General features: G+C 37.9%; 1 protein-coding gene across 1 annotated transcript in view; it reads left to right on the top strand.

Annotated features, from left to right (window-relative positions):
* LOC121375872 (diphosphoinositol polyphosphate phosphohydrolase 1-like) overlaps window positions 1-24,745 on the top strand; it is a 36,692-nt gene that overhangs the window by 7,483 nt on the left and 4,464 nt on the right. The window contains exons 2-3 of the mRNA XM_041503548.1: window positions 1,087-1,242; window positions 10,901-10,985. Of these exons, the coding sequence (XP_041359482.1) occupies window positions 1,087-1,242; window positions 10,901-10,985 (241 nt within the window). The remainder of the gene's footprint in view (window positions 1-1,086; window positions 1,243-10,900; window positions 10,986-24,745) is intronic.

Below are 24,745 nucleotides of genomic sequence, written 5' to 3' on the forward strand. Positions count from 1 at the left end.
GATTCTTACTTCATGAGAATTATGTTGTGCATTTTCATTCAGATGTTGTCATTACAAGATTACATTGAAAGGCATGTCCAGGGCTTGAATTCAATTGCAGCCATGCGGCAAATTGCAGCAATGCTCAAATTAAACTGTCTTGTTTGCATACTTTTAATTTAAGGAATTTGCTGCATGCTGCCATTAAATTAAAATCCTGGACATCCCCCCCCCCCCCCCCCCAGAATCTCCACCAGTCTAAGCCAAATGGACTTGCCCTCTCAGTTGCTAATTTTGAGGCCTGCATGTCTAACAACACCTACCGTATGTATGCATATTGTTTTAGTCCACTTATCCACCAGGTTTTCTCTATCAATATCTGTGTGGTCCTTAACTATATGTCCAATGCCATATAACCATAAATAAAATGTGTTGAGTGCGTCATTAAATAAAACATTTCCTTCCTTAATACAGTTATTGCAACACTCTGAGTAGATATATGGTGTTCTGTCTGGGAAAGTGCATATGTAAAAGACCCCTTGCTGCCAATGAGAAAATATAGCAGATTTCTTCTGTTTAAAGATGTAGAGCTCACAAACTGTACTAAATAACACCAATAGAAAATACTGGTGCACCAAAGGCCATGGTGTGTATTGTTTTGTGTATAGGAATGTGCATAACATAAAATATCATTTGCAGCTTTTCGTAAGGAGTAATCTGTATGGTGCCAGTGATTCCACTTTTGACCAAGTATAAAAACAACCATGTTTGACACCAAACATCTATAGTTTAATTGTAATGTACTGATGTGTTGTTGAACAAATATTCCTTTCCTTTCCTCAGATATTTGTTAAACCTTGCCCAAAGTAAAAACACTGACAGCACTATGAATGTTTTAAAAGTAATAGTACACGTGTCTCTTTGAAACAAAGCTGATCTAACATTTGAAAAATAACAACTACACTTTGCTCTTTGAAATAAAACTGATCTTCCGATAACATTTAAAAAATAGCAATTACATTTTGCTCTTTGAAACTAAAGTGATCTAACATTTGAAACATACCTTCACTTCACACTAATCTAACATACTGGGTTTATGTTTTACAGATTCTTCTAGTGACGAGTTCCCGCCATCGAGATCAGTGGGTAGTTCCGGGGGGTGGAGTAGAACCCAGTGAGGAACCAAGCATCGCTGCATCCAGAGAAGCCCTGGAGGAGGCGGGTGTGCTGGGTGACCTTGGCAGACATCTTGGAAACTTTGAAGTAAGTCATGTAGGCAGACTTTTAGGAAACTTTGAAGTTAGTATTGTAGGCAGACATCTTGGAAACTTTATGTATGTCATGTAGGCAGACATCTTGGAAATTTTGAAGTAAGTATTGTAGGCAGACGTCTTGAAATCATTATGTATGTCATGTAGGCAGACATCTTGGATACTTTGAAGTAAGTATTGTAGGCAAACATCTTGGACACTGAAGTAAGTCATGTAGGCATATGTCTTGGAAACTTTATGTATGTCATGTAGGCAGACATCTTGGATACTTTGAAGTAAGTATTGTGGGCAGACATCTTGGACACCGAATTAGGTCAGAGGGGCAGACATCTTGGAAACTGAAGTAAGTATTGTGGGCAGACATCTTAAAAACCGAAGTAAGTCATGTGGGCAGACATCTTAAAAACCGAAGTAAGTCATGTAGGCAGGCATCTTGGAAATTGAAGTAAATATTGTAGGCAGACATCTTGGAAACTTTGAAAGAAAGAAAGCAATATTTATTTAATGACACACTCAACACATTTTATTTTACGGTTATATGGCGTCAGACATATGGTTAAGGACCACACAGATATTGAGAAAGGAGACCTGCTATCACCACATCATGGGCTACTATTTTTCGATTAGCAGCAAAGGATATTTTATATGCACCATCCCACAGACAGGGTAGTACATACCATGACCTTTGATATACCAGCCATGGTGCACTGGCTGGAACGAGAAATAGCCCAATGGGCCCACCGACGGGGATTGATCCCAGACCGACAGTGCATCGAGCGAGCGCTTTACCACTGGGCTACGTCCCGTCCCTTGGAAACTTTGAAGTAAATCATATAGGCAGACATCTTGGAAACTTTATTTGTGTAGGCAGACATCTTGGAAACTTTGAAGTCTTGTGGGTAGATGTCATAGAAGAGCATGTTGCACAAGGGCTGGCGTGCAATTGGTTTAAGATCTTTGCCCATTGATGGACCTATTGGCGATTTTTCTCATTCCATCCAGTGCTCCGCAATTGTTGTATCAAAGATCGTGGTATGTTCTATCCTGTTTGTGAGATGCTGCATATAAAAAAAACCTTGCTGCTACTTGGAAAATATAGCCCATTGCATCACGGCAGTAGGTTTCTTCTCCCATTATCTGCGTGGTGCTTAACCGTATGTCCAACATCCTATAACCGTAATTAAAATGTGTTGAGTGCATCACTGGTGGTAGATAAAATGATCCTTCCTTTCTTCCGACACAGTGGTAAAACAAGTGTGTGTGTTCACTCAAGGTCACTGATCGCGTCTCATTGCACCTTGAACGAGTGCTCTACCACAATATCCAGCTCCTTAACGCTTGAAGACAAAATATTAGCTCTTTTTGTTTCTGGGCAAATCATATATTGATGCGGAATTGATCTAGGGGCACTTAACTTGTTTACGTCTCAGAGTGGTTTCAATAAACTTTAGAAGCTCTGACTTTACCAGACAGAAGAAAAAGGCCTCTAAGAATTTAAAATTAGTATAAATCATTTATGGCTTTCACACAAAAAATTCTGGTAACTCATTTCATTTTTGCTTAACCGATCATGGCCATATGTAAATGTCAGGGCTTAAGCTGTCATTTTCCAACTCAACGAATGCGATTTAAAGTAGAATTTGGCAAATATATGTTGTTACCAATTCGGCAAAATGTAAAATAATTCTGATCAAGCTAAATGTTATTTGAATTTGGCTGCAGACTTTTTGATCAGATTCACCAAATGGCTGTTAATTTTTTGCATCCAGCTTAAACCCTAAAATGCTGTTTTAAATTTCATACTGTATGTGAATGAAAAATTGCATTAGTGATATGCAAACTAAATGATTGTTCTTGCATCCAAGGTCTTGGTAGGAAATGGTGGGGTGGGGGAAGTGATGTTATTTTGTAAATTATTCAATTCTACAAAACAATTTTTTTTTTTTTTTAATTTAATGGTTTTTTTTCATTTCAACTTATTTTTGTGCTTATAATAATTATATCCCATTAAGGTTCCAGCACGCTGTCCTGGGTACACACCTCAGCTATCTGGGCTGTCTGTTCAGGACAGAGGGTTAGTTGTTAGTGAGAGAGAAGAGGGTGTAGTGGTCTTACATCTACCCATTGGAGTCGTTAAAACTTGTTCTGGGTGTGAGCCGGTACCGTGCTGTGAATCCAGTACCTACCAGCCTTATGTCCGATGGCTTAACCACAACACCACAGAGGCCGGTAATTTTAAATATGCTAGCCTGAAAATGTTATATACAATAAAGTAGTTCCATTCAGTGAGTGAGCTCACACTTGTAGAAACTGTACTGGACATCCAGAACTGACAGAATTAGGCCAACAAATTATTGCATGTGCTTATCTTCAACGGATTGATTTTTGTGTGCTGTCCTATGGGTATTCAAGGTGTAATCTACTTTGAGCATTAAATCACACGTGATTCAATTAATTAAGTGGTGTCTCACCGAGTGTCTCTCACACTATAACACCATAAAAGTGTCGTTGGTGAATTTAATGCAGTTTCACATAGAGGAACAGTGGGCATGATGTAGCTTCACACACTAAACTCATATTCACATAGAGGAACAGTGGGCTTGGTGTAGCTTCACACACTGAACTCAGTTTCATATAGAGGAACAGTGGGATTGGTGTAGCTTCACACACTGAACTCAGTTTTACATAGAGGAACAGTGGGCTTGGTGTAGCTTCACACACTAAACTCATATTCACATAGAGGAACAGTGGGCTTGGTGTAGCTTCACACACTGAACTCAGTTTCACATAGAGGAACAGTGGGATTGGTGTAGCTTCACACACTGAACTCAGTTTTACATAGAGGAACAGTGGGCTTGGTGTAGCTTCACACACTGAACTCATATTCACATAGAGGAACAGTGGGCTTGGTGTAGCTTCACACACTGAACTCAGTTTCACATAGAGGAACAGTGGGCTTGGTGTAGCTTCACACAATAAACTCAGTTTCACATAGAAGAACAGTGGGCTTGGTGTAGCTTCACACACTGAACTCAGTTTCACATAGAGGAACAGTGGGCTTGGTGTAGCTTCACACAATAAACTCAGTTTCACATAGAAGAACAGTGGGCTTGGTGTAGCTTCACACACTAAACTCAGGTTCACATAGAGGAACAGTGGGCTTGGTGTAGCTTCACACAATAAACTCAGTTTCACATAGAAGAACAGTGGGCTTGGTGTAGCTTCACACACTGAACTCAGGTTCACATAGAAGAACAGTGGGCTTGGTGTAGCTTCACACACTGAACTCAGGTTCACAGAGGAACAGTGGGCTTGGTGTAGCTTCACACACTGAACTCAGTTTCACATAGAGGAACAGTGGGCTTGGTGTAGCTTCACACACTGAACTCAGGTTCACATAGAGGAACAGTGGGCTTGGTGTAGCTTCACACAATAAACTCAGTTTCACATAGAAGAACAGTGGGCTTGGTGTAGCTTCACACACTGAACTCAGGTTCACATAGAGGAACAGTGGGCTTGGTGTAGCTTCACACACTAAACTCAGGTTCACATAGAGGAACAGTGGGCTTGGTGTAGCTTCACACACTGAACTCAGTTTCACATAGAAGAACAGTGGGCTTGGTGTAGCTTCACACACTGAACTCAGGTTCACATAGAGGAACAGTGGGCTTGGTGTAGCTTCACACACTAAACTCAGGTTCACATAGAGGAACAGTGGGCTTGGTGTAGCTTCACACAATAAACTCAGTTTCACATAGAAGAACAGTGGGCTTGGTGTAGCTTCACACACTGAACTCAGGTTCACATAGAGGAACAGTGGGCTTGGTGTAGCTTCACACACTGAACTCAGGTTCACATAGAGGAACAGTGGGCTTGGTGTAGCTTCACACACTGAACTCGGGTTCATTTGGCTTGATTTGTGTAGGCTTAAAGCAGGGCTAGCTCTGCCACTCGCCAAATTCGCCAGTTGCAAATTTCAAAAACAATTGGCGAATTTTATTTTAATTTGGCGAATTAATTTCATGTAATAATTGATACTTTGTCAGAAAATAACTGGGTTTCTGAAATTAGACTTAAGTCACAAAGTAGACCCAGTTTCACTTGGCTTGGTTCATGTAGACTTAAACCACAAAGTAGACTCAGTATCATATGGCTTGATTCATGTAGGCTTATATTCAAACAGTATTAGAGTAGGTTTACAAAGTAAATGTATGCTTAGATTCATACCACTGACCCAGAGGATCACACAGTACATGACATGTTGACTTAGATTCATACCACTGACCCAGAGGTTCACACAGTACATGACATGTCGACTTAGATTCACACCACTGACCCAGAGGTTCACACAGTACATGACATGTCGACTTAGATTCACACCACTGACCCAGAGGTTCACACAGTACATGACATGTAGACTTAGTTTCACACCACTGACCCAGAGGTTCACACAGTACATGACATGTAGACTTAGTTTCACACCACTGACCCAGAGGTTCACACAGTACATGACATGTAGACTTAGATTCACACCACTGACCCAGAGGTTCACACAGTACATGACATGTAGACTTAGATTCACACCACTGACCCAGAGGTTCACACAGTACATGACATGTCGACTTAGATTCACACCACTGACCCAGGGGTTCACACAGTACATGACATGTCGACTAAGATTCACACCACTGACCCAGAGGTTCACACAGTACATGACATGTCGACTTAGATTCACACCACTGACCCAGGGGTTCACACAGTACATGACATGTAGACTTAGTTTCACACCACTGACCCAGGGGTTCACACAGTACATGACATGTCGACTTAGATTCACACCACTGACCCAGGGGTTCACACAGTACATGACATGTCGACTTAGATTCACACCACTGACCCAGAGGTTCACACAGTACATGACATGTAGACTTAGTTTCACACCACTGACCCAGAGGTTCACACAGTACATGACATGTAGACTTAGTTTCACACCACTGACCCAGAGGTTCACACAGTACATGACATGTAGACTTAGATTCACACCACTGACCCAGAGGTTCACACAGTACATGACATGTAGACTAAGATTCACACCACTGACCCAGAGGTTCACACAGTACATGACATGTCGACTTAGATTCACACCACTGACCCAGAGGTTCACACAGTACATGACATGTCGACTTAGTTTCACACCACTGACCCAGGGGTTCACACAGTACATGACATGTCGACTTAGATTCACACCACTGACCCAGGGGTTCACACAGTACATGACATGTCGACTTAGATTCACACCACTGACCCAGAGGTTCACACAGTACATGACATGTAGACTTAGTTTCACACCACTGACCCAGAGGTTCACACAGTACATGACATGTAGACTAAGATTCACACCACTGACCCAGAGGTTCACACAGTACATGACATGTAGACTTAGATTCACACCACTGACCCAGAGGTTCACACAGTACATGACATGTAGACTTAGATTCACACCACTGACCCAGAGGTTCACACAGTACCTAACATGTAGACTAAGATTCACACCACTGACCCAGAGGTTCACACAGTACATGACATGTAGACTTAGATTCACACCACTGACCCAGAGGTTCACACAGTACATGACATGTAGACTTAATTTTTGGCATTTAGATCCATTTCTTACAAACTATAATTCCTAGCTCAATGAAACTTGATTTATAGTTGCAATTATTAATCGTCATGTGAATGCATGATAAACAAATTTAATTTGTAAATTTATGTTTTAATGTAAAAAAAAAACAGTTTTTGAAGAACTAAATTAATAATTAATTTTATATTAGAAATCATATCTTTTATGAAGTTAATTTTAAACAGTCATTAATATTAAAAAAATTAAATTGAGATGATTATCTCTGAGAGACATTGAATAGGTTTATGGTTGGCAAAATATTTCATTCCATAGAATTCTTGAGATATTAAAGATCTACATAATACATTTTGACATACTTATTTGGAAAAACCATGGTTTGGGTTTATATGAATTATTTAAAGGATTTTCATCAGTTGGAGACTTGGAGCATTCTACAGGTGACTTACAGGGGTGCAATGGTAAAATACTCAACTGATGCGTGAAGATCAATCCCCGTTGGTGGGCCTATTATACTATTTCTCGTTCCAGCCAGTGCTCCAGTCCACAACTGGTGTAACAAAGGCATTGGTATGCATTTCCCAGTCCTATTCAGTGCCCCACCACAGGTATATCAAAGGCTGTGGTATGTGCTGTCCAGGCTATGGATAAATGCATATATGAAAGATCAAGGGCTGTAGCTAGTGGGGTGGGGAGTGGGGGCAAAACATCCGGTAAAAATAATAGAAACTTTAAAAAGAAAATCTTTAAAAAGGGTTTTACGTACATGCCACCTACCTAAAATGGCAACAAAATGGTATATTGGAGCCTCTAGATGAATTATTTCAAGAACTCGTGGTGTCTTGTGCCTTCCATGCTCGTTTGTTCCATGAATTCATCTGTCATCCACCCCCCCCAATTTTTTTTTTTAATCCTAGCTACGACCCTCACATCACTTGCTGCTAATGGAAAAATGTAGTGGGTTTCCTCTGAAGACAATGTGTCGGAATTAATAAATAAATCACTTTGTTTTGTTTAACGTCACCACTAGAGCACATTGATTTATAAATCATCACTTATTGGATGTCAACCATTTGGTAAGTTTTACATATACTCTTAGACAGGAAACTCGCTACATTGTTCCATTAGTAGTAAGGGATCTTTTATATGCACCATCCTATAGACAGGATAGCACATACCACAACCTTTGATATACCAGTCATGGGATCTAATTCACTAAACTCTTGTAATTTTACGATATTGCAGTGCAGTGCTAAAAGACTTGCAAAGAGGATGCTTTGTTGTCTAGCAGAGCCTAAGAGAGCTTTGTGAATTAGGCCCCATATCTCTATAGAAGACAGATCTTGCAGTGCAATGTTAAAAGACTTACAAAGAGGATGCTTTGTTGTTTAGCAGAGCCTAAGAGACCTTTGTGAATTAGGCCCTTGGTGTACTGGCTAGAACGAGAAATAGCTCACTGAGCCTACAAATGGGGTTCGATCCTAAACTGACTGTGCATCAGGTGAATGATTTACCGCTGGGCTACAAAACAAAACAAAACAACCTTTAACATATGTTCAATGCCATATAACCACAAATAAAAGCGTGTTGAGTACATTGTTGAATAAAACATTTGTTTGTTCCTTCTGTTGTGACTTGCACCTGTTGTACCTGTATACCTACCCCCCATAGTGATTAATTTACTTACATAAAAGTACACCTCTAACTAAATCTAGCATGACAGTTTAATTAAAAAAACCTAATCAGCTGTATCATGAGCCATGTGGTTGATTTTTCACACAACTAAGACGCAGCACTGTCATTAGTAATTAGACCATACATAATACGTGCAAGCATAAATAATTGGTAACCAATAATATCAATTTTCTTGGCTGGCGTGCATGTTTAAACTTGAATAAGCTAGCCACTGAGACAAGCAAACATAATATGATGGATGGTGGTCGAAAATGGTGTCTGCCAACTTCTGACTGAACCTTGATTGGGAGGATTAGTTTGTTTACTGCTTCAAGAGAGGTGGTCGTTGGATTTTGGCACCAAATATATGTTTATAAGCTGTGTTACATATCAGACATTACATCAGCAGACGGCAGAGGACGGGGGGAAAATCCCACCCTTTTTCATACAGTTTAAAGCAAAAAAAATTTTTTTATGATGCATTCAACACATGTTTATTACATGGTGTCAGACATAATTAAGGACCACACAGATATTGAGAGAGGAAACTTGCAACTGCCACACCACGTGCTATTCTTTTTGATTAGCAGCAAAGGATCTTTTGTATGTACCACACCCTATGTAACACCATTTGTGAAACATTGGCTGGAATGAGACATAGCCAATGACAAATACCAGGTAGTCCCAATGGTGGTCAATTTTACATATAAAAAGGCACTTACATAGAGCTTAAAAATTTAGGGGTGCGTGTTTAAAAAAAAGATCTGAAATACAAATTTAAAACGTTTTGTTCGAAATATATGGATGTAAGCAGAATTTTTCACTAGTCAACTAGACAAATACATCTGAAAATCAACTTGTCTGCCAATGTTTTCACTTGTCCAGATACTGGTATATGATTTGTTTTATTCAAGTACCAGGATAATGTTTTTGATTTCTCAAAATAAAACTGCACTAAAAATTTCTACTTGTTCACTGGACAACCATCAAGGCACATTTTGCTTGTCCGAATAGATTTTCACTTGTCGTGACAAATGGACAAGTGCTTATTTCGAACACTGGTAATTTGGTTGTCTTTTGTTTTCGCAGTTTTACCCGTGAGTATACCCCCCACCCCCGTTCAGACATGCATAAGTAGAAGTGTAAGAGCTGGCTTCGCTTTACTAGTATTTGCAAATTAACAGCCAATCCATTCATATATGCAAAAAATTAATGAAATAACAACACCCCATTACAAGGAAAAACATTGACTGTACATTGGGGTCTTGAATTATTCAAGGGATAAAATTAAATTTGTAAAGGGAGCATATGAGGTCTTCCTGTAACCTGCATTCCACACCAGACTTCCTCCCCCACCAACCACATACCTCCCCTGCAACAACACCCTAAACAAATATTTTTTAATAAAACCAAAAACCCCAAATAAAAATGAAACCCACACATGGTCAGAAATTTTACATGTACTTTGAGAAATAAAGGTGACATATTTTGAAGTAGGTAAAATTGTACTCTGACTGAGCATTAAATATTGACAATCAACTTCAGTTTAATATTTATTTACCATCAAAATATATTTTGGGATAACCAACTTTACAATGTGGTAACACAATATACATAGCTAAAATAATCAAGGCTTTCATGATGCTAAATTCAAAGAGACATACAATAATAGACTGTTCACTAAAAACCCCAAACGCTTTTATGTGATTGTTTTGTTGGTGATTAACTGAATGCACAACAATGGTTACATGCTATTGATATAAGTATAGCAAACAACAGTAGTTAGACTGCATATTACTGCAATTTCATACTAAACTTTTAATTGTCTGTAAATTGCATCATGTCAAAATAAACCAGTCTAAAGTATTAATTCAGCATATCCTATTAGTTAAGCTTAATGTTTTTTAAATGTGTGATATGCTGACCTCAATAAAGTTTTATTTTGTTACTATATCACTTTGTGGATTTCGCTATATTTTAAAATCATTGATAATTTATGATTTACAGTATATGCATTGCATGTGCAAATACACCCGGTAATGTTGCTATGGAAACTATTTGCTTTATACACAAATATTACTATGGCATATTAATCTTTACAAGTGACAGTGTGGACAATAATGAACATTTATTTAGTTTACCTAGAACTTGTTTCATTTATCTCGAAATATGCATTGGCAATCAAAAGTGCCGAGAGCTGCAAAAAGCTGTTGCCAAATTGATCTGTGATGGTATTTTTATAAATGATATTGGGTATTAACTTTGTTATTATCAGTACTGAATTGCAGTCGCATGATGGTCTGAATTTCATGGGCTATATATGCATGTTTGTTTTCAGAATCCTGACAAAAAACATCGGACATCTGTTTACACATTCATTGTGAAGGAAATGCTGGAGGATTGGGACGATGCAAAAAGCATGGGTAAGAATACATATATATATATATATTTATCCAGCAATCACTGTATACATTGGCAAGATATGATGACTAGATAAATCTCTATATTTTCGGTCACTGACCAAAAATGTAGGTCACGTGACATAAGCCCTACTCGACTCAAGTATTTCTGAGTAGATTTTTAATTAACATACTTGTTAAATCATTTGTTGAAGTGCAGTATACAAATAACTTTTAGTTTTGCATTAACAATACAAAACTTGTATATTTATTTATGAATTAGAGTTTAGAAATGCTTTTTTAATGTGACAGAATGTAGCTAGCATCTTACAAATAATGACTGGAATAAATAATAATTTTGCGAATATTCCTGTAGGATTGCAGGATAAAAGAAATAACTGGTTACTGAATTTCCCGATGGGTCGAACATTTTCTCGAGCACCAACGGAGTTCGAGTCGGCGGGATTCAACTGTATATATATATATAAATAACGTGAACCGACTTCCAGTTACCTAAAATTTAGAAATATCGTTCAACCAGAGGGAGCTTCTGTCTGTATGTCTGTCCGTCCAACTGTCGCACACATAATTTTCCGAATGTTTTTCCACAATGCATTAAGATACTGTGCTGAAATATTGTGTACTGGTATAGCTTTATCATGTACTGTTACAAATAAAGTTTTGACTTTCATGGCCACAAATGTTTTAAAGGGACAGATCCTAGTTTGTAAACACTAAGGCATATTTTTCACTATTAGAGCCGTTTATGATCACTGAAATAAAAAATTACTTATATTTTTTTGTTTAAATAATTTATTTCTGTACAACTGAAGTGTTTCTGGTCATCCTGATGTTTCTAATACGGTACCACAAAATGCATTTTCATATTTTTTAAAACACGTGCATCTGCAACAGTTATGGATTAGAATTTTAGTCTATTTTTAACAATATTTCACCGTTTCAATGTCGCAGAATCTTGTTTCACTCTGAAAATGTTACCAAATGTGTTACAGGTTTGTAACTCAACCAAACATAGTGTCCATGTTTTTTTTTGGGGGGGGGGGGGTGTTGAAACTAGGGTCTGCCTTTAATGGTACATACAGTAGTTGATTTGTCTAGCACCTGTGTGTATATTCATTTTGTTTTCTGGTATTGCCAGCAGTTCGTCATGGCTAGTTGAAGAGCAAACTAGCTGCTGCTACAAAGGCTGCTCCTAAAACACAGCAAGGAAACTTTTTTTTGTGCACTTTTCCATAGTGAGAATAATACATACCAGAGCCCGTCACACTGGTTACTGTTTGAATGCCAGGAAAAGACGTGATTCCATAAAGGAGAATCAATCCTACAACCTGTGGCACCTCCTGTTAACTCTTACACTGAGCTTCATCCTGCCTCTTGGAACTGATACACTAGCTTTGAATTTAATAATACTTGGTCAGTGTTTCTGCAAGAAAGAAATTTTTGGGTATGGCACTATGGAACTGAATGCAACCACAGTCAACAGGGGATATGAGGGGCTTCCCCCAGAAAGAAAATGGGTTAAGTTTAGGGTTAGGGTTAAGAAAATCATACTGTAATGATAACGAGTAATTGATTTTGTCAAAAAGTTAACTGAAAACAAAAAAATTGGGTATGGCGCAATACCCATTGTTGGTTACCTTTTATACCTGATACATAAAAATATAAATATGGAAATGTATATTTGTATAATAGCAGATGAAAGGGGTAAAAATACTAAAATATGCCAAAAATATATTTTTATTTTTTACCAAATAATATAGAATTCCAGATAACTACATGAGTTCATAACTGATGTAAACATGTTGCTATTTACCTGTTGATAAATACTGTTGTACTGTACCTTATTTCTGTTAACATTCATTACAATTTAACATCATCCCATTGGTCCAGCCATAGCAATGTGATTTTGTTAAAGGGACATACCCTAGTTTTTTAACACTAAGGCATATTTTTTACTATTAGAGCCGTTTTTTTGATAACAGAAATCATACTTTACTTAAATTTGATTGTTTAGATTATCCATTTCCGTACATTCGAAGTATCCTTGGTCATCCTGGTGTTTTTAATATCACAAAATGCATTTCTCATATTTTTAAAAAACGCACATGCGTCTGAGAAGTTACAGTTATGGATTCAATTTTTGGTCTATTTTTAGAGGGTATTTCACCATTTCAAAGTAACTTTATTCAAATGTGTTACAGGTTTGTAGATTAACTAAACTTAGTGTTAATTTTCACGGGTTGAAACTAGGGTACATATATGTCCCTTTAATTTCTTGATGAACGTAAAAATAACGTTACAGAATGTTGTCACGTTATAGTGGTATTTTATATTGGTAATTATAAGGATTGTCTATTATTTGTTTTATGTTCATCTGGGTATGAACAAAACAAATCATCCGCAAACTTATGTGTGAATGGCTTTGCCGATTCACACAGATTGCTTGGGATTTTTTTTTTTATACTCCAATGAACATAAAAGAAATAATAGACAATCCTTAAGAGAAGTTACGCACCCTTTTTCGTGTCATGAAATGTTGTACAGTACGGTTACTCTGTCCAAGCTTGTGGAATCAACACATTTGTGTAGACCTAATGGAGACACTGTCCTCAATTAGGTTTACATCCGTACAAATGTGTCGTCTGTGGAATAAAAATCAATGTGCTTGTTGCATTTAACACCATGCTTGAATGCATGGCACAGGACACATGTCTGGTAGATGTAGTATTAGCGGTCACTTCATTACTTCCACCCATCAAGTTGTGTGTTACTCAAGACTCGGTATTTGTTGACAGAATATCTATGCTTTTATTTCATTAACAGGATTGTGGTAAAGTTATATGGTGTATTGAAGACTGAAATATTTATGGTGCATCAAAAACGTTGAGATGTGAAAGTCTGCTAAATCATGATTGATAATATACATCCTGTAGCTAATATTACATGTAATTTAAATAAGATTTTATGTGGAAATTCAATCTGGCACAGTGCTTGAAGATATTGAGATGAAATTTGGTGTATAGCTTTATCATGTTCTGTTACAGATCAAGTTTGACTTTCATGGTGATTTACCCATATTTGACATGTCCCATGAACTTAGGAGATATTAATATTTTTTTTCAGGATTGTCACTCGCCAAATTAGCCAGTTGGTTATTTTAAACACAACTGGCAAATTTTATTTGAATTTGGCGAAAGAATTTCATGTCATGATTGATATTTTCTTGAAAATAATGGTGGCTTTCTGCAATTTTTAGAGTTCAATGCGTAAATTTGACAAAATTCTTTCCACACCCAGAGCTAGCCCTGTTTTTACAGGAATGTATTTTCCGAATGAATGAATGAATAAATGAATGAATGTTTAACGACACCCCAGCACGAAAAATACATCGGCTATTGGGTGTCAAACTATGGTAATGGAAACAAATACGGTGATTATCAACATCAATATAAAAATTCAAGATTTAAATAAAAACAGACCCTTGGTTTTTAAGGTGCGCGGGTGCGATTGCACTCGTACAGTGCACATAATTTCAATCTGATGAGTGTGAAAAACAGCACACGTTACACTCGACAAACGGCACGCGTGAAATAAATTTGTATATTTATTTCCACTATTTATAAAAAATCAACAGTTTTCATAGCTCATTTTGCTGTTTTATTAAAACAATAAAAACATGGCAGTGGCTTCCAAGTAGTCGTTTAACTGGTATTTCTCTTTACAAATAGGGAAATACTGATTTAATAGACAATTTTGTAAATGTACCAGTCAAAATCAAATCAGAGCTACACTCCAATTTTATTTATTTTGGAGAGTGCAATTTTTCACTCGCCTTAGCACATTGAGGTGTGTGATTTTCCACTCGCCTGAATTTGTCAAAACCCAAGGACTGTAAAAACAGTGTAAAGAACTGTGCAAAAAGACAAATATCACAGATAGGTACTGACTTTTACTAAAAAAAATCAATTTGTGCTGTATTTGCCATTCTCAAAGATAATGTTATACCCCTGCACCACGGTGAGGTTACAGCACGAGCAGGGGTAATTTCTGAATGCCTCAAGATATTGATCGTAAATTTTGTGTCTAGCTTTATCATGTACAGTTAAAGATAAGTTTGATTTTTATGATGATTTATCCCTTTTTGACAGTTATGGCTCTTGAATTTAGGAGATAATAAAATTTGAGGGGCCCGATAGAGGACATTTATTGCTTTAGCAGTACTCTCAGAATGCTTGTTGAAAATGATATCAACATGTATGCATTTATACATTACCGGTACATCAAAAGGAAAAGTGTTTTTTTCTTAGATCATACTCTTGGATATCAAAAAGTTTAAAGTTTGTTTTGTTTAACAATGCCACTAGAGCCTATTGATTTATTAATCATCGGCTATTGGATGTCAAACATTTGGTAATTCTGACATATACCCGGTAGTCTAAGAGAAGAAACCTGCTACATTTTTCCATTAGTAGCAAGGGATCTTTTATATGCACTATCCCACACAGGACAGCACATACCACAGCCTTTGATATACCAGTTGTGATGTACTGGCTTGAACAAGAAATAGCCAAATGGCTCACCAATGGAGATCGAACCTGGTGCAACTGCGCATCAAATGAGCTCTTTACCACTGGGCTATTTGCCGTCCCTGGCTAGATCAACAAAAAAAAGCCAAAATGATATTTTACTATTTTTCCTCGTCTGTTCCTCATAAAACTCATAAATCTGGATAGAAAATAAAATGCCACTATCTTTATTTGTGTACTGCCACACTATTAATTTATTGCTTATATGCCAGGAGCTAGACAACAAAACATCCTCTTTAGCATTGCACTACGAGATTGCAAAGTTGTGAGAGTTTAGTGAATTAGGCCCCACATCTGTTGGGGTGATATTGTAAGTAAATGGAAGTTGATTTCTTATTGCGAAACGTATGTCAGATTATAGTGTTGTATTTTTGCCCGGTCATTGTTGTATGTCAAACCCATGCACCCAACGATCACCTGGACTATTCAGGGTACATGAAATTCTCATTTGAATATAAAATGGGTTCTAGACAGTTGAACTTGGTCATTGTTGAAATGTGGCAGCAGTTCATAACTGGCATCTAAATGCTGTGTTATATGTACTAATCAAAAGAAATAAGGATTACACAAATGGAAATATTCAGGAAATAAAGACAGCGACTAAATCCCTCTATATATATATATATAGGGTCAGAAGGTGACCATGTTACTGGTAGTCAATTCAACACTACTGATATTCAGGGGCGGGAAAGTGGTAAAGTGCGCTCCTGATTGGCCGTCAGTGGGCCCATTGGGCTATTTCTCATTCCAGCCAGTGCACCACAACCAGGGCTCGAAACGGCCTGTGGCCACGTCGCCAAATGCCACCAATGTCCTGTTTTGGCGACTTGAATATTAAAAAATAATGGCATTAGTCGCCCAAATAATAATATTATTTGAGCAATCTACTTTACATCTATAACATATGAGCCACTATTAATATTTGTATTGCATCTATTATTCCACATTAAAATCTTGCTCGTGGTTTGTGGTTCGCTTACAATAATTTGCCAACATCCATTATTTTTGGGGCCACCATATGTTTTGGCAAGTTTCGAGCCCTGACAACCGGTATATCAAAGGCCGTGGTATGTGCTATACTGTCTGGGATGGTGCATATAAAAGATCCCTTGCTACTAATGGAAATATGTAGCAGGTTTCCTGTCTTAAGACACTTATGTGAAAATTACCAAATGTTTGACATCCAACAGCCGATGATTAATAAATCAATGTGCTCTGGTGGTGTTGTTAAAACAATCAATCAGTCAATCATTAGACATGTGCTTACATCCACTGAAGGTTCAAACATCTGTCTTAGTCACATTCTGTCTGTGGGATAGAAAGAAAGAAAGAAATGTTTTATATAATGATGCACTCAATACATTTTATCTACGGTTATATCGCGTCAGACATATGGTTAAGGACCATACAGATATTGAGAGAGGAGACCTCCCTGTCACCATTTCATAGGCTACTCTTTTTGATTAGCAGCAAGGGATCTTTTATGTGCACCATCCCACAGATGGGGTAGTACATACCACAGCTTTTGATACACCAGTCGTTGGCTGGAAATGGCCCACTGATGGGGATCAGTCCCACACAGACTGCACATCGAGAGAGCGCTGTACCACTGGGCTGCGTCCCATCCCTGTCTGTGGGATAATGCATATAAAAGATCACTTGCTATATGTGGAAAAATGTAGTGGGGAAAATTTCCTTTCTAAGACTACATGTCAAAATTATCAAATGTTTGACATCCAATAGCCAATGATTAATAACCAATGTTCTCTAATGGTAACCACTGATATTCATTTACAGCTTTACATCACTGCGCTAGTAGTGAATTACGTTTGGTCTACGTGTGTATGTGTTCCATTCTTTTGTTCCATCAGTACACTGTAGATCCTGAAGTTAACACATCCCTAAGTTAATGTGAGTGACAGTAGGCAGACTAAAATGCGACATGAAATTAATGCAAGTGGTCTCCCTTTGAAATATTAACTTCCCTAATGGTAACACCACATGTCTGTGTACCTTTAATCTTTGTTTTAATAGTGTGTGACACATGACTTGCTGGACTATTCAACAATTACAATGTACAACTTACAATGAATTGTTTTCAAGTTCTGTTTTATAAATATATTAGAATTTTAATTTGGGTGTGTGTGTGTGTGTGTGTGTTATGTTTTAATAACGTGGGACACATATACAAAACATTATTGATGTGAATAATGCAAACTCGCATTGTTTGCATTAATATTATGATCACATTACTTTCAGGATCTACAGTATATGTTTATTTGTTACTATTGAAAGATGCTTCAAAACAGAAGGCAAAATTTACGAAGCCTGTTTTTCTTAAACGCAGATGTTTAAACATTTTTAATGTATGTAGTTACACGTGTGTAAGTCATAAACAGGCTTTGTACATTTCGTCCCAAATATTCCAAGTTTGTAGCCATTGTTTCACAGCCTTTTATTTAAATTATAATATCAGGGGTGGGAATTCTCCTCAGATCAGCTCTTTTCCTTTCATGGAACATTGCATTTCGTCGCATTTCAATCGTCGTTTCCTCCAAAATGTGTCAGATGGTACAGATTTTAACCTAGGATTTCAAGAATTTCCGGGACCCTTCTAGATTTCCTCTTTTTTACAGTTCACCAGTTTTCACCCCTGTAATATACTTAGTTACATTTCATTGATTGGAATATGAATATCTGTATATTCAGTGCAATTCTGGTAATCCTAAATGTTTTAAGTAGCTCAGTATTGATTATTGGCTACAATCATTTCGTTTATTATAAATTAATTTTTTAGTCCCACGAACAAACAGAATTAGAAATAACTGAATTGGACAAAATCCCAGATGTATTTAATAATATTATGCTTTGTATTTCAAGCTTTTATCAAGGTTTTTAATCCAGATTTTCCTTCTCACTGACAAACAGAATTAGAAATGATTAGGTCATAAGGAATCCCAAATGTATTTAATAATATTAGGCTTTGTATTTCAAGTTTTTATTACTGGTAGGTTTCTTTATCCAGATTTTTTTCTTTCTCATTGACAAAAAGAAATTGAAATAATTGGGTCAGAGAAATCCCAAATGTATTTAATGATATTATGCTTTGTATTTCAAGCTTTTACTAGGTTTTATTATCCAGGTATATTATGTGTGAATACATTAATTCTAGGGATTGGTGTAACCATTCTGCAGCTGTACAGGTCCTTGAAGATCTGACTTGTTTTGTCTAGAGATTGATTTCTATTATTTAAAAAACCCAAAAAACAATTGATAACACCACTAAGCACATTGACTAATTAATCATCAGCTATTGGATATCAGACATTTGATAATTATGTGTCAGACTGTCTGACTCAGACAGGACAGCACATACCACATCCTTTGTAGGGTTTAAGCTGGACGCCAAACATTAATAGTAATTTGGCGAATTTAATCAAAAAATCTAGCCAAATTCAAGTAAAATTTAGCAAAACAGAATTATTTTTAAGAATAGCTATACACACAAATGGCACACGGTTTTCAAATTAGCTTTCTGGCAAATTGGAAATGACAAATTCAACTTTAAATCACATCTGGCAAATGACAGTTTATACCTTGCTTTAGACAAACCAGTCATGGGGGATTGGCTGAGACACATTGGCATAGTCAGGATTTTAGATTGGGTAGTAGGGGGCAACCCACCTCGCTACACCACTGGGTTGAGATGGGGCGGGGCGGGGGGGGGGGGGGGGGGGAGAGATACCCAGTCAGAGAATGGGTCCATTGAGGTGGTTTGATCCTATGATAACAGCACCTCAGGTGAGCACTCCACCAACTGAGTTAGATCCCACCCCCGTGTCAGATCCCACCCCCGTGTCAGATCCCACCCCCGTGTCAGATCCCACCCCCGTGTCAGATCCCACCCCCATGTCAGATCCCACCCCCGTGTCAGATCTCACCCTGTGTGAGGGCTACAAAGAAAGAAATGTTTTATTTAATGACCCACACAACTCATTCTAATTACAGTTATATGGTAAAGGACCACTGAGATAGGAAACCCACTGCTGCCATGCAATGAGCTTACTCTCTTTCAGGGCTTGAACGTAGCGATGGCAGTTGCCATTGTTGAAATACAAATTGCCGTAGGTAGAGAGCATCACCAATAGCACTTTTGTGCTATCGGTAAAGCTCCACAACAGTGGCAGAGTGTATACACCTGGTGTACATTATCTGCCAATATTTAACATTTGCACATTTGAAATATGTCTACATACAGCAAAATAACCATTTTGATCATGTGTATTTGCTTTAAATGTCACTTTTTAAAACTTGCCATAGGCAGACACCCGTCAGTGGGCTGTTTCACCATTGAATTTTCATTAAAAACTTGCCATAGGCAGACGCCCGTCAGTAGACTGTTTCACCATTGAATTTTCATTTAAAACTTGCCATAGGCAGACACCCGTCAGTGGGCTGTTTCACCATTGAATTTTCATTTAAAACTTGCCATAGGCAGACACCCGTCAGTGGGCTGTTTCACCATTGAATTTTCATTTAAAACTTGCCATAGGCAGACACCCGTCAGTGGGCTGTTTCACCATTGAATTTTCATTTAAAACTTGCCATAGGCAGACACCCGTCAGTGGGCTGTTTCACCATTGAATTTTCATTTAAAACTTGCCATAGGCAGACACCCGTCAGTGGGCTGTTTCACCATTGAATTTTCATTTAAAACTTGCCATAGGCAGACACCCGTCAGTGGGCTGTTTCACCATTGAATTTTCATTTAAAACTTGCCATAGGCAGACACCCGTCAGTGGGCTGTTTCACCATTGAATTTTCATTTAAAACTTGCCATAGGCAGACACCCGTCAGTGGGCTGTTTCACCATTGAATTTTCATTTAAAACTTGCCATAGGCAGACACCCGTCAGTGGGCTGTTTCACCATTGAATTTTCATTTAAAACTTGCCATAGGCAGACACCCGTCAGTGGGCTGTTTCACCATTGAATTTTCATTTAAAACTTGCCATAGGCAGACACCCGTCAGTGGGCTGTTTCACCATTGAATTTTCATTTAAAACTTGCCATAGGCAGACACCCGTCAGTGGGCTGTTTCACCATTGAATTTTCATTTAAAACTTGCCATAGGCAGACACCCGTCAGTGGGCTGTTTCACAATTGAATTTTCATTTAAAAATTGCCATAGGCAGACACCCGTCAGTGGGCTGTTTCACCATTGAATTTTCATTTAAAACTTGCCATAGGCAGACACCCGTCAGTGGGCTGTTTCACCATTGAATTTTCATTTAAAAATTGCCATAGGCAGACACCCGTCAGTGGGCTGTTTCACCATTGAATTTTCATTTAAAACTTGCCATAGGCAGACACCCGTCAGTGGGCTGTTTCACCATTGAATTTTCATTTAAAAATTGCCATAGGCAGACACCCGTCAGTGGGCTGTTTCACCATTGAATTTTCATTTAAAACTTGCCATAGGCAGACACCCGTCAGTGGGCTGTTTCACCATTGAATTTTCATTTAAAACTTGCCATAGGCAGACACCCGTCAGTGGGCTGTTTCACCATTGAATTTTCATTTAAAACTTGCCATAGGCAGACACCCGTCAGTGGGCTGTTTCACCATTGAATTTTCATTTAAAACTTGCCATAGGCAGACACCCGTCAGTGGGCTGTTTCACCATTGAATTTTCATTTAAAACTTGCCATAGGCAGACACCCGTCAGTGGGCTGTTTCACCATTGAATTTTCATTTAAAACTTGCCATAGGCAGACACCCGTCAGTGGGCTGTTTCACCATTGAATTTTCATTTAAAAATTGCCATCACCCCAGTGGGCTGTTTCACCATTTTCATTTAAAACTTGCCATAGGCAGACACCCGTCAGTGGGCTGTTTCACCATTGAATTTTCATTTAAAACTTGCCATAGGCAGACGCCCGTCAGTGGGCTGTTTCACCATTGAATTTTCATTTAAAACTTGCCATAGGCAGACGCCCGTCAGTGGGCTGTTTCACCATTGAATTTTCATTTAAAAATTGCCATAGGAAACAAATTCTTAAGTTTGAGCCCTGTTTTTGATTAGCAGCAAGGGATCTTTTTATGTATAAGGGACAGGATTTAGCTTGGTTGAGTACTCGCTTGAGGTGTTTTTATGTATAAGGGACAGGATTTAGCTTGGTTGAGTACTCGCTTGAGGTGTTTTTATGTATAAGGGACAGGATTTAGCTTGGTTGAGTACTCGCTTGAGGTGTTTTTATGTATAAGGGACAGGATTTAGCTTGGTTGAGTACTCGCTTGAGGTGTTTTTATGTATAAGGGACAGGATTTAGCTTGGTTGAGTACTCGCTTGAGGTGTTTTTATGTATAAGGGACAGGATTTAGCTTGGTTGAGTACTCGCTTGAGGTGTTTTTATGTATAAGGGACAGGATTTAGCTTGGTTGAGTACTCGCTTGAGGTGTTTTTATGTATATAAGGGACAGGATTTAGCTTGGTTGAGTACTCGCTTGAGGTGTTTTTATGTATAAGGGACAGGATTTAGCTTGGTTGAGTACTCGCTTGAGGTGTTTTTATGTATAAGGGACAGGATTTAGCTTGGTTGAGTACTCGCTTGAGGTGTTTTTATGTATAAGGGACAGGATTTAGCTTGGTTGAGTACTCGCTTGAGGTGTTTTTATGTATAAGGGACAGGATTTAGCTTGGTTGAGTACTCGCTTGAGGTGTTTTTATGTATAAGGGACAGGATTTAGCTTGGTTGAGTACTCGCTTGAGGTGTTTTTATGTATAAGGGACAGGATTTAGCTTGGTTGAGTACTCGCTTGAGGTGTTTTTATGTATAAGGGACAGGATTTAGCTTGGTTGAGTACTCGCTTGAGGTGTTTTTATGTATAAGGGACAGGATTGAGCTTGGTTGAGTACTCGCTTGAGGTGTTTGCGTTACAGGATTGAACCACCTCAGGATCCATTCAGCTGATTGGATTTTTTCTCGTTCCAACCAGTGCAACACAACTGGACAATGACCGTGATATGTGCTTTCCTGTCTGTGGGAAAATGCATGTAAAAGGTCTCTTGCTGCATTAGGAAAAGTGTAGCGGGTTCCCTCTGATGACTACAAGTCAGAATAACCGAATGTTTGACATCCAATAGTCGATGATTAATAAATCAATGTGTTCCAGACATCTTTTAAAAAACTTTTTATGCATAATACCACATGCAGGATAATACATACCACAACCTTTGTTGCACCAGTTGTGGAGCAGTGGCTATAACGACCACATATCAGGCAAGTGCTTTACCACTGGGCTACATCCAGCTCCTCTAGGGCTGGAAGACCTTCCTTCTGGTGACATCAAATGTTATTAATATCCTCCAAAAATAGCCATCTGTCACTCACAGACGCTACAAACCTTTGTTTTGTGTCAGTCAGGAAACACCAGTGCAAAGCGGTGGTCTCAGCTCTCAAATGATTAATTGTGTTCATTTGAACTCGATTCATATGCTTATTTCCCCATTACGGTTCAAGTACACCGTCCTGATATCACAGATATCTAAGCTGTCTATGCAGTTAGTTGTTAGCAATTCTGTTAACCATCTGCTAATTGTGTGATTTAACATCAGTCTATTTTGCTTTCATTTTGTACATGTTATATATATTTAATAGTCTTTGATATGCAAAATAGAGGGGCATAGCATGATCTGGACCTAGGTGGTGGGGTGGTGAGGAGGTGGTGTCTATTCGAATATGAACATAGCAAATCATTTTGTCTACGTTTTCCCTGGATACCTATATATATATGAATCACCATATACTGCCCTGTAAAAAAACTGTTTTCACATCGGTGGGGTGATTTGTCTGACCCTCTACCCTCTCCCGAACCCTCCCCTCAGCCTATGTCACTGGAATAAAGTTGTTCTTAAGCAATGCAGTATTACACATGTAATTAGGACATTGTTATGATCCTAACAGTAGATAATTGGTAGAAGGGAGATGTATGTGACTGCAGAATTGAGGTTAAAAATAAAACTGCACCATTAAACTGACACTGGTGAATTTCAGCTGGTTCCATGCTGTTGTTGCTGATTGGTTATTTTGAGTGTTGCCGTTCTTACTGCTGTCTTGTTTTCAGGCAGTGAATGGAACTAGAAGTGGAAGTGCTCTCTATATTGCAGACAACTTGAAATGGGTTCAAGCTTAACATAGTTTGCTGGGATACTTGTTAACGTGACAGTCACAAATATTAGAATATAACACAAGGTGGCACAAATATTAGAATATAACACAAGGTGGCACAAATATTAGAATATAACACAAGGTGGCACAAATATTAGACTATAACACAAGGTGGCACAAATATTAGACTATAACACAAGGAGGCACAAATATTTAGGGGATAATATCACTGTTTCGTTTTTAACTATACAGATTTATCACAAAATTTGGATTTCGGGACGAGACGAAGTCGAGTCCCTAAATCCAAATATTTTGTCCAAAATCCTTATTGTTAACAATGAAACACATTGATATTAGCCCTATTCTAATACTACACCTATTAGGAGTATCTGTAAGACATTTTATTGTGTTTTTATTAAAGAAATCCCACAAATATATAAAAAAATTTTTTATCTATTCTCCTTACTTACAATATTCAATGAAAACGCTTGTAGTAAGTAAAAGTATGACGTAAAATAAAATTTCGTTCTCTTCACATGACATTACTGACTTAGGAGCGAACCAAATGGCAAATTTATCAGCATTGTAGTCTGTTTTTTGAACATGATTTATTGTAATACAGGATACACTAAAAGAAATATTTTCGTTGGCTGTTAATTTCTGTTGCAAGACATATGACAATGATTGGACTTTACATTTGTGAGCGGTGTTTCAACCTCGTATTGAATTATTTTGAGGAATTCGCCTAGTTTAATTTTGTACAAAAACCACGTTGAATGGGTAAGTCTACAAGTTTATAACTTGCTATTTTCACTTAAAGTTTATATAAATACATAAAATAATATGCATTTACTAAAGGGCAAGTATTATTTCAAACGTTTTTGAGAGAGGAGACCCACTGTCACCACTTCATAGGCTACTCTTTCCGATTAGCAGCAAGGGATCTTTTATATGCACCATCCCACAGACAAAATAGCACATACCACGGCCTTTGATATACCAGTTGT

Source organism: Gigantopelta aegis, chromosome 6 (assembly GCF_016097555.1).
Source record: "Gigantopelta aegis isolate Gae_Host chromosome 6, Gae_host_genome, whole genome shotgun sequence".
In the NCBI taxonomy this organism is placed as follows: Eukaryota; Metazoa; Mollusca; class Gastropoda; order Neomphalida; family Peltospiridae; genus Gigantopelta; species Gigantopelta aegis.